The sequence below is a fragment of the Amphibalanus amphitrite genome, unplaced genomic scaffold (genome assembly GCF_019059575.1).
Source record: "Amphibalanus amphitrite isolate SeventyFive unplaced genomic scaffold, NRLGWU_Aamphi_draft 000965F_arrow, whole genome shotgun sequence".
NCBI lineage: Eukaryota > Metazoa > Arthropoda > Thecostraca > Balanomorpha > Balanidae > Amphibalanus > Amphibalanus amphitrite.
In genome coordinates, this window is record NW_024882459.1 from 241,602 (window position 1) to 253,517 (window position 11,916).

Below are 11,916 nucleotides of genomic sequence, written 5' to 3' on the forward strand. Positions count from 1 at the left end.
CACAGGTCCGGTAGTCTTCACACGCCAGCTCCGGCCGCATGAAGCGCAATGTTCGGACAAGGATCTGGCTGTTCTGAAGACAGTTGGAATTCACTAACACCAATGCACGACCCAAGTCAATGCTCAGGACGCGACGAATACAGATTCAGCTCTGTACAGCGGGCGGCCTCTCGCCCGGTCGGCCCGCCCTGCGTCGTTGCATCCCGCGCCGCTCGCCGGGGGGACGGACGGGCTGGGACGCCACTGAGAGACGCCTATAAAACCGGCTGCCGCTGTCGGCGGCGGCAGAGCAGCGCCGTTTTTCGTGTTGGCGTCATGTGGGCAATCATTGGCTGTGCGGCCCTGGTGCTGCAACTGGTGTCGGGACAGCACGAGCACAGATTCTTCAAGTTCCCCGTCAAACCCGGTAAGGTGGAGCGGACCAGCGGACCGTGTTTGTTGTGTCTGCTGTTTGGTGATTCCCTCTTGCGAGCATTGTCCTTTTTTCTTTAAAATTTTCTTATCAGGCGCTAATGCTGAAGTCCCGAGCTCGATGTTACGTTTAGGAATGTAAATGTAATCAAAGTTTGTGGAAGTTATCGAGCAATTATATAGGTGCACGTTTTGAGGAAGCATTTGTGGATATTTTTTTAAAATAAATTTAGTCCGAATGGCTGAATGGGCGGATTTGAGGAATCAGAGCCCGCACTAAGCATAGCTTGTTGTGCTGACCCTGACCCCACCACCCGATCGCGCAATTCCAGTTGTATGGCAGAATTTTGTCCGAACGTTTAACGTGCCCTCACGACTGGACACGGTCCCCTCCACTCACTCACGTTACCTGGCTTCTGTGCGGCCCCTGCCACAGACACGCACGCCATTACACGTAGGAGCTAAATGTGGCCGCCCGCACCGGGGCTTGAACCGGGCTCTCACTTCCGGCTAAGCGTCAAATTCCGGCGCTTTTAACCACTCTGCCACGGAGAGGACAAATAATGATAATGATCACTTAAATATTTTTGCCTTTAATCTAAACGTCTTATACCTACTATCGGCCCATTTTATATAACTGTGATGCCGGATGCGGATGAATGTCTAGATACGTTAATAAGGTACGAGAAGGCGAGGAAAATTTGCCGTCGAAATAAAGTGGCCTCCTTTTTGACACATGCAAAACTGTTTCGGCCTGAAATATAATGTATATAAATGACACTTTGTGATAATACGAGGCCGATACGTTCGTATATGCTCGTATATGGCCGGTATGTTCGGCTTTAAGTCGTTTTGATTAGACGACCGAGCTGCTAAATCATTGGTTATCAGAGACCGAGGCACGTATGGACTACGTTAACACCACGTATGAATGATGCATTATTGCCGACATTGGACGCTTGCGCGATGTGTGTATAGGGTTCAGGCCTACACAGTACACACTCCTATTTTGAGGAGTTGGGCGCATGAATTGTTCGATACAATTATGCCCAGAAACGGCCCGCCCCGCTCGCAAAATTCATCCGGCCAATACCACTGCGACCACTGTCGCTGACCACAACCCATTCCCATCAGAAGCTATCAGCGAACACCAAAGCGACTTGAATTGGCGGTCTCTACCGGTCAGCTTTGGAAACGGACACTCACTAACTCACTGAAGTATCTTTCAATATGGCATCGCATTATCTCTGACAAAGCGACTGCATGTTTTTGTTTCAGGTCACAACGGTCAATGTCACGACCCTCGGGTAGACAAATATTATGACGTTGGCGAGGTCTGGGGTCCTAAGAATTCCAACTGCAAACAGAGCCGCTGTGTGGAAGAGAAGGGGGTGCTCTACATCGACAGAATGTCGTAAGTATTACTGAAACTGTGCTGGGTATACAGGATCAACGCCGATTTATCAAACGTCATCAATAAACATAGTTGATATCTCTGGGTTGATTAGATCAGGGATCCACACACCATGCGGCTGATACGTCCAATAATATAGGATTCTTTTGCTATTTTCGCACGAGCATGCTTCAATGACGCAGTTCCGTTCTATCTCGGCGTTTCCCCTTCGACAGGTGCGACCGCATCCTAGACAACGTCGACTTTGACAAGATGAAGCGGGAGCACCTGAGCTGCCGTCAAGCGATCGGCGATCGGCGGGAGCCGTTCCCCGGCTGCTGCCCCCAGCTGGTCTGCTACGAGTACATCAACGGCAAGAAGAAGAGGATCCCCAAGGAGCGGCTACCGCTGATCAAGCCCATCATACGCGATCATTTCGTCTACGCCAGGCAGTAGACCAACCAGCGCGCGGAACTTATGTGATTTGTGATGAATTGTGAGATATGTACATACTAGTGTTTCGTTTAATCGTGAGCAGCTTGGCAATAAACTCAGTGCCCGCTTCGTATAAGGGTTGATCCAAGGCCATCTATAGGGGTTGACCAGTAAGACTTAAAACGTGTTTGGCGAAGGCTGGTGAAGGGTGAATGCTGATCAAATGTAATTATATGTTCGACGACTTATAAAAACGACGATAAACGGCGACAAATGATGAAATGATCGTTTTGTACTACATAAAGTTCAAAACGTCAACTCACGTTCTGGGTGTTGTAAGTTGTAATGCATCGGGTACGTAGTAATATGACGAATGTTATAAACAAGCCTATGCATATGTATATAAAGGACGTATATCCACTGGAAGAAAGGGAACCATGCGTACAGACACAACTACCTGCGTGAGACAATAATGCTGAATGTTCTGGGAGGTTTGTAGGGTTTGTCTTCAATACAAGGAAATATGTAAAATATATCGTGTTGTGGCATATATTTATAATATAAGTCCTTTGATTTCGATCAAGATGTTTCATCCGAAATTCCGAAGTGAAAAATTAAAACTGTCTTCCTCATGAGCTCATATTCGAGACTCGCCAGTCGTCCGTCTCGTTGAGGGATGCCAGCTTATGAGCCAGCCGGATGGTGGACGCTGAATGTTAAGGTCACCTCTTTCCAGAACAGATTCACATTTAGCTTACGTAAAGCCACGAAATCTCTCTAATTGGATTATCCCTAGACAACGGGCCCATATCTCAAGGTCTCACAAATCAAGGACCACCCTCAATCACTGTAGAAGTCGTGACATCCTGTCTGAACGGATTGGAAGTGATCTCAGAGTTTGGAATCCAAGGTTTGGAAGGAACCGATCGGAAGTTCGGAGGGAGACGTTCTTTGGCAATGCTAAGATGCTGGTTCAGCATAATTTGGACTGTTACTATGCATTTGTCATAAACCTGGTTGCAAGGCCACCATTGTGTTTGAACGATGCATAATTTCGCGGGAAAACACGATGCTAATTGACAGCTATTGCAATTATAGCAAAGTTATTGCAATAACTATTAATTCGCATGATGTTTTCCCGCGAAATAACGCATCGTTAAAGGGACCCTCCCACCTTCAAAAAAGTTAATGAATTGGCATGAAAGTGATGTCGCTCGGTTCAGAAAGAGCAAAAACGAATGTGTACCAAATTTCATCGAAAAATATTCACCGGTTTTCAAGATATTAGACTTTTACTTTTTTTACTTTTTGGGATCTCCGCTGTTCCTAGCGACTTTATTTGAAAGTGCGGCATTTGTTGCGCGCAAAGCAGCATATACCACCGCGTGCTATACAAAACGTTTTAGTCAAACATTTAACGGACGTTCGAAAGCCTGATGACGTCATCAGATTCCCGTAATGGTTAAGAGATAGGGACCACGCTGGTCCCATCCTGCAAGTAAAGGGAGGAAATTTCTTGAACACCATAAAGCTGCGGGGGTTGCGACCAGGATCAATGGTGGTTTCTGAGCCTGGCCGCAAACTTGGCTATCCCAACTCAAAACTAATGTTAAGGTGGGAGGGTCCCTTTAAACACCATGATGACCTTGCAACCAGGACTATTTCAAAACGTTCCCTATTATAACGTGCCTTATTACCTCATTATAGTAGGTACTTTCAACTTTGTGTTGCGCTCCCTGTTTTACCATGTTAACTATTTCACTTGCTTCTCTTAGGCAACGACTAGGCTACCAAGATGCGCCAAAAAAGGCCAATGACAGCGTTATAATGGACATTGCGCCTGTGTAACTGCTCAGCTCGTTTGTACATCTATGTACAAGTATATCAGACTGTTGTCGAGTGCTCCCGCGAGGAACATCTTGTTAGGACATTGTAGAATATTTGTTAATGACGTTTCCTCTAATGAAGAAATGTTTAAAAGTCGAAAATGATGCATTCTAGTAAATAAATTTTCGCCCACAGGGCATCATCAGACACCTTAAATAAATATCTTATAATATTATTTCAGATTGTGGTTAATTTGGTGCAAATGCATTTGGTGAGCTTAAGCAAACCTATAAGTCATTGAACAAACACATTAGAAAAATGACATTTCTAACCAGCGACGGATATACCTATATAATGATTGAGATGGCTGGTTTATTTAAAGGAAATAGTTCACTTTTTAACATGGGTTTTGAACTGGAATAGCAGTTCCGTAGCCTGGGCTGAGACGAGCATAAATCAGGAGCTTTTACAGCCCAACGATCACCCTAGGCAAAGATATTCTATTTCTCGTCCCGAAAAAGATGTCTTGCGTTGAGGATGTGTGCCTTGCATATATTCCAATCCAGTATGAAAAGAGCATGGGTACCGAAAATTCTTCAGAAACTAGAGAAATTATCTACGAGAACTCTAGAGAAATTCTCGTACTGATCAATAAGGACATTCAGCAGCAGCAGATCGCCCAAATGCCGGTGGCCGCGATAATTTCTCTAGTTTCTGAAGAATTTTCGGAACCCATGCTCTTTTCATACTGGATCGCCTGTGCCTTACAGAAACTGAAAAGTTCTTCTTATATCAAAATATAGAAAATAATCTTTTGTTATAAATAGGTTTTATTTTCTTTGCTGATCATTTTGAACATAAAAAATCATAAATCCATTGCAAAAAAAATAATTTCGTGAAAGTGAACTATTTCCTTTAATTGACTTAAACGATCAATTACTTTTTTCTTTCAGTCGGATGGGCTAAAAAATCCACCATTTGCTCAAAATAGTTTTATTTTATTCGCAGGTTTGTGTGGTAGGCTAATACTAATACCTTTAATTAATTTCATTATATAACGCCGTAACCATTGCGTTATCAGCATGCTAAAGTGCATGCAGAATGCAGAAAAGTTGTTCTGTCTGAACAGCTGCTGGTTGTATATTGCCTCTGTTTGTTCATGGGCGTCGCACAGTCCGATCCTTATCGCCTCTCGGTAATCTCCTCTCCAGCTCCGCCTGCAGTTTGGCGGAGTCGTTAGGTATGTGGCGCTCATACGCCATCCAGGAAATCCGCGGATTGATGCCCCCGGGTCTGTGCCAAGACGACCGTTTGGGCTGACTACTGACCGTATCATGCATTCACGGTGAGTTTCGTTCTTCCAAGGAGCGTCTTTGTCCCTCGACGATACAGCGCCTTAGCTAGAGGATCAGATTTATATCGGAGATCGTGCACCCACACATTTGACGATGCTTTATTTTTTCATTATTTAATTACGAGCGAGCGAGCGCAGCGAGCGAAGTGAGTCTTTTCAATATAACGGAAAAATCTCAGTATGAGCGGCCCGTCCCGGCCCGGCCTGTAACGCTTTTGAGAGGCTTATAGCTCAGCAACCGCTGGACCGATTGGCCTGCGGTCTTTTTTGCTGGGTAGCCCCATCCCTTCTACCCCGTAATTGACTACTTTTGATACATCTCAGTGACCGTGGTGGCACGTGCCACGTGAAAAGTCAAGGGTGTTCAAGCTGTTTTGCAAAAGTAGTGATTTTGAGAGGCTCATATCTCAGCAACCGCTTGGGCGATTGACTTGCGGTAATTTTTGTAGGGTAGCAGCATCCCTTCTACCCAAAATAGGATACTCTCGATGTATGTGGGTCACCTCCAGTGCACGTGCAAAATACAACAATAAGAGGTGCCAAATTTGTTCCCATTTCAGTAACTCGGTAATTACTGGGGCGATTTCGCTGAAACTTGGCATACAGGTAGGCACCCACCAGGCAATGCATTCCCATGTGTTGCGGTTAGGGTGCTAATGCACGTGCGCACGTGCAGGGGGCGTTTCCAGATCTCGAGAACGGCTGGGCCGATTGCGCTCAAATTTGGTGCACGGTTGGGGACCAGTTAGAAGGGTGCCGTGCAAAAGTTATTTTGGACCCCGTTTGCACGTGCGCACGTGCAGAATGCCGCTTCCAGATCTCAGGAACGGCTGGGCCGATTGCGTTCAAATTTGGCACACCACTAGCGACCGGTTAGAAGGGTGCTTTGCACAAGCCCGTTGGAAGCACCCTCTCGCCCTTCCACACGTGCAGGGCTCACTATCTCGCTCGCTCGTTCTTCGCCCAAAAGGCGTTTTACTGGTATTACTATTTTGTTATTTTTATCAGCCTCTGCCCGAAATAAAGCCCGATAGCTTACATACTCTGTGTAAGCTAGCTCTCTCTATGCATGTAAGTAGTTGCGTTTCGAAACCAGACGCCCTGCCTATAGCGCCCATGAGCGGTGCTACCAAATAAGTTATGTAAGATATAAAATACATTGCCTGGTGGATGCCTAACTAAACGCCAAGTTTCAGCGAAATCACTGCAGTAATGGCCGCCGAGTTATTGTAACATGGGAACAAACTTGACACCTCTTCTTTTTGCATTCTGCACGTGCAATGGGGGGTGACAACATGCATCAAGAGTAGGCATCCGATGTTTGGTAGAAGGGACCATAGGTGTAGGAAGAGGGGGCTGGGGGGGGGCATGGCCCCCACTTTTCAACCGTTTTTTAAGTAAAATCTTTATTTTCGATTTAAATACAAAAGTAAGAACAGGAAATGGTTCAGCAAGGTGAGGTGAGCACAAAACTGCAAATAATTTCTTCATAGGTGTATTGGGGCTCTCACAAAGTGACATTGAAGTTTTGCTGCCATCCCCCCCCCCACACACACACACATACACTTTTCGTGAGGTTCCTACGCCCATGGAAGGGATGCAGGTACCCTACAAAAATTACGGCAAATCAATCGCCCCAGTTAAGATATGAACCGTTCAAAACCGCTACTTTTGCAAAACAGCTTGAACACCCTTGACTTTCCAGTTTCCACGTGCCAAGACGGTCACCTAGATGCATCAAGACTATAAGTCAATTACGGGGTAGAAGGAATGGGGCTTCTCAACAAAAAAGATTGCAGGCCAATCGGCCTAGCGGCTGCTGAGATATAGGTCTTTCAAAGGCGTTTCAGGCCGGGCCGGGTCGGGCCGGGCCTATCATACTGAGATTTTCCCGCTATATTGAAAAGACTCGCTTCGCGCTTCGCGCTCGCTTGTAATGATATTGCCGTCAAATAAAAACGTTCACAACCACCTGAGACTAAACAGTCTGTGCGCTGCAAACTTTTTACGTTGTTTTTTTCTTTCCTTCTCTTGCTTCATTGCCAACTCTCACCTCTTTCTTTTATTCAGTCGGCATGATCTAATTCGCATCGGGTCTTAACGGTACATACCTAGATGGCTCGCAATGCTCGGTCACACTTTTTTACGCAAAATTATCCAAACGTGTTATCGAATGCGCAGAGGTGAGACAAATAAGGAATAAATTCTCCAGTCACATCACAAGATTTTGCACACTCTTAGGTATTCAGTGACGTCACTTTACCACTTTAGCAGCTTATCGAATGGCAGCCGCAACATTCCAATGGTATACCTATAGATAGACACTCCCCAAAACTGGGGAGCTCTCGGCTGTCAATCAAATCCCCAAATGACGTCACGTAACATATGGTCCCGGTGAGCCTCTAGCACATACGTGACTTTTATGGAGCCGTTAGGTATGTATGTACTTAGGTACGTGCCAAGTCCCAAGATTAGGTACAATTTATTTCACAGTTTCATTTTCACCTTACCCCTCTAGTTTCTTGTGAAAGTGAAAAAAGTAGTGGAAAAGGCTTCACACTTTCACCATTTAGCGTGCAATTTTTACCAGTTATAAGGAGCGATGTACGAGTATGTGCAAATTGTGCATGCTAATGTGGCACCCTCTGTATGGTAAAGTCTTACCTCCTATCTTCGCGGTGTGCATCCTACATCTTCACGAAATCTTACATATCTCAGGAGTTCCCTCTTTCTATGGATATTTACGACCTTTCCCTATCTCACCGTACCCAGCAGCTACATAGAGTGCCCCTCTCCAGCCAGCAACGACCAATAGAGGCAGTGCCGGGTATTACTGCCAGCCCGGTGACCCCTCCCCATCCCTACTCCCCGTGCCGTAAATCAGACTGTCTCCGAGAGGAATAGCCGACTCCTCAGAGAGGACACGACAGAGGCACTGGGCTGTCACCTGCACAGCCGTCAGGTAACAGCCCATCTCGGGCACTCCCCTGAGCTCGCGAGACACGGTCACTTATTACCTTCACCAATGCAAGGAACGCCACTCGGCAGCGAAGGCTGTCCCAAGGATGCTCTGCCATGAATGTGGCTTCTGACATTTCGACCGTGCGACGACTTGATTTGGTATTCGTGGCACATGGGTTGCCACAATTTTACATCAATGACTTCAGTTAAGCATCTTAGGAATGGAGCTGTCGGAATAGATAATGCATGGTAAAAAAAAAACATACAACCGGCAGACACACTGAAGCTTCTGCAACTTGCAAGCTGCAGCTGAACTTTCCCCGGTTACCTATCCAAGCCGTTTTCGATAGGCCATTCACTTCTGCCCCTGTTCAGCATTCAGCCTGACATGGTTCCCTGTGCCGGCTGCCGGCTGCCTTTGATTTTTATAAATCAGCTCTCACCAGTTACGTCAACCGTGCGTGTGAGGGCGAATATACCTACTCGTATGTGTGCGAGTGTGGAAGCAACCATCGCAAACATTATAACAAACATTTGTGAGGTGCTGGTTATGTTTTCCCTTTCATTACCATGGTCGTCATGTTTTAAATCAGTTCATAAGAGGAAGCCTTGGCACCCCGCTCTCCATACGTCGGCCTCCAGTGACTACACGGCAGGCGACTGGCGAGGGAAGGTCACCGGCTACCGAGATCATCGCATATGATCGCCGGCGAGGGAAGAGCCGACTAGCGCGACATCTATTCCATCGCCTCGCTCCTCCGATACCGGTAGTTTATAACATCTCCGCTAGGGCGAGTTTATTGCCGGTTCACTGAGAGTCTGTCGTCTATTCTGATATTACCCCAGACTACATAAAGGACCCTTCATTAAAACAAACATTTCAGGCCATGTGACGTTTCATTTGGACATATCTGTTATCTGCTTCATAGCTTGATATAAATACAACGTAGGATATAAATACAACCTAGTGTTGCGATTGAAAAAATGGGAGAGTTGGAGTGGGAATAACTGGGACGGGGGTGGGAGAAGTGGGACACCTAGGTACAGTCCACAGCAGAAGTGAAGTAATGTGTGGTTTCAGTCATGGGTATGTTCTGCTTCTGAAGGTTAGGAACGATTAGCCAGACTACAATGAAACTTTGAATGTAGCTTATATGTATCGTCACCCTTGCAGCTGCAGCTTTAGCTATTGACATCTTCTTTTCGATCACTCCGCATTCAGGCATCGGTAAAATCCTTTTTGAAAGGATTGCATTCCTAATCCACATTCCTAGTGCCGAAGTGGATTGCATTCCTACCCGCAATCCCCTTTTTTCACTTGGATTGTGATCAAATCCGCAATCCTTTTTTGCAATCCTGTTGTGTTATTAAGTGCACTAGTGGATCTGGGGGAGGGAGGGGGCATAGGGCCGTGCCTCCATCCCCAAATCACCCATTTCTAGTACCTAGTCTTGCGAGTAATTCCTATCTAAGGCACAGGTATTTTATGGGAAATATTTTTTGCCTCAAACACCCCCACATTTAAACCTCTACCCATCCAGTGTTTTATATTTTTAAAACTCGCCCTCAAATAGGTACGTAATTTTGCCCTTCCTATGTAGTTTATCAGCGTATATTATTTTGAGCGTTTAAATTAAAAGCGTTTAAATTATTTCAAGTTTCGATGTAAAGCCCTTGATAGCAAAGTACATTAAGCCGATGAAGCCGATCTCATAATTTTCAATCGCAACAAACCATTTCAAAGCACTAATCAAACACAATCCGGATTGGATTGCAAAAATTGGAAGTATGATGCAATCCAATCCGCAATCAAATCCTGTTTTTTGGAATGGATTTCAAATCCAGGTGCAATCCACCAAAAAGGATTTTGGTGATCAGGATCAGGATTTTGCAATCCTGCAATCACAATCCTACCGATGCCTGCTCCGCATTAAGCAATCGCCAGTCAAAGCCAACCGTTGAGATTGGTAAAACCCTACATTACCTACTTTAGCGGTGGGCTGTACAATATCTGGATGACCAATTGGACAACCAATTTCGTTTTTGCATATTTTCTCATGAATTTAGTCGGGGCACGTCACAACCGAGCGGTTCCCTTTTCCAGTTGCCTGTCTCCGAGACATTGAGTTGGGGTCGAATATATGTTTTTTTTTGGGGGGGCATTGTAGGTACCTACTCTAATTCAATTTGCCATTTACTCAGCCAGTAGTTACCGAGATATAGCAATTGTTACAAAACGGACACCTTTTCGTTTTGTACGTGGCAGTTGGCACGTGCACAAGGGGTCACCCACATGCATCGCGAATAGTAGCGGCGGAACACCTTCAATTAAGGGGGGCCCTTCAATTAAGGAGGGGGACACTGCCGACTTTTGGACCCATTCTTTCCATGCAAAGCCCATAGGGCTAATGTTAAAATGTCAAAATCAAGGGGGGGGGCACGGTGCCCCGGTGCCCTCCCCGTTCCGCCGCCTATGATCGCGAATAGTCCAATACTTGGAAGAAGGAATGAAGTTAGTGAGCTACCCTACACATATTACCGCATGTAAATCGGTCAAGTGAATGCTGAGATAGGTATAAACCGCGCAAAAGCGCGTCCGCACGGCCGGCCGGCCTCAGAAATTTCCGTTAATCTACGAAAGACTCTGCTCGCTTCGCTTGCTCCGTAGTCATAGTTGGCACGAGCCGTTCTTCGGGCCCTCTTAGGGTGTTTTATATAGGCCTCCTGGTAAGTACCGAGTCATACCAATATAAAATATGTTGATCATTTTAAAATTATCCCTCATGGCTTGTATGGTAACAATGTCGTTAATATCCTAAAGTTACAATGAAACATTATGTAGAACCATACCAATAAATACATATCAGAAAGTGACGCTCGTGCGTTCCTCCGTTCGTTCCGAAACGCTGTAGACCGGAGGAACGTAATTACAAGTAATTACAATTACAAGTAAGTTACAAGTAAAAAGTGTAACGAGTGTAACGGCCCAAGAAAATTCCTTTTCATTTGTACTCACTTTTCCTTAGGTCCCTTCCCTTGTCTCTCGTTTCTCCGTAAGCTATTGCCTACTTTTAGTAATCCGAACGGGATTGTCAAGCAATTAATCGCCAGTTTTTGCTGTGAAAGGTGAAAAGTGAATTACGTTCTTTCCTTGGGGTATCCGAGCGCCATCTTTCCCATGCAATACCGGTGGCCCTCGATTTTTAGTTCAGCCCGTCGGTCCCGGGGCGTGCCGCTCGCCCCAACAGTCGCAGGTCCCTCGTCCCAGCCCGTCTGTCCCCCGTTCCAGCCCGCCAGCCACTAGTCCCAACCACCGCTCTCTCGTCCCAGCAAGCCGCCAGCCAGTCCATTGTCCAGGCCCATCAGTCCTCATCCACTGGTCCACCAGTTTTGGTCTGTGAGTCGATGGAGGGGAAACTAATAACCCACGGAAATGCAGGCTGTTTTTAGGGTTAGATGGCGAATTTCTCGGTGAATTTAGTTGTCGGCTCGCTGTCCCGTTGGGTTTCTTGTTTCGGTCTGTATGTAAAGGACA

At 46.0% G+C, this 11,916-nt stretch overlaps 1 protein-coding gene across 1 annotated transcript; it reads left to right on the forward strand.

Moving 5' to 3' along the window:
• Positions 1-292: 292 nt before the first annotated feature.
• On the forward strand, positions 293-2,387 carry LOC122368663. The gene is made up of 3 exons (XM_043342840.1): positions 293-406; positions 1,690-1,825; positions 2,041-2,387. The coding sequence occupies exons 1-3, from the start codon at positions 316-318 to the stop codon at positions 2,258-2,260; spliced, it is 447 nt and encodes a 148-aa protein (XP_043198775.1). The 5' UTR covers positions 293-315; the 3' UTR covers positions 2,261-2,387.
• The last annotated feature ends 9,529 nt before the right edge of the window (positions 2,388-11,916 follow it).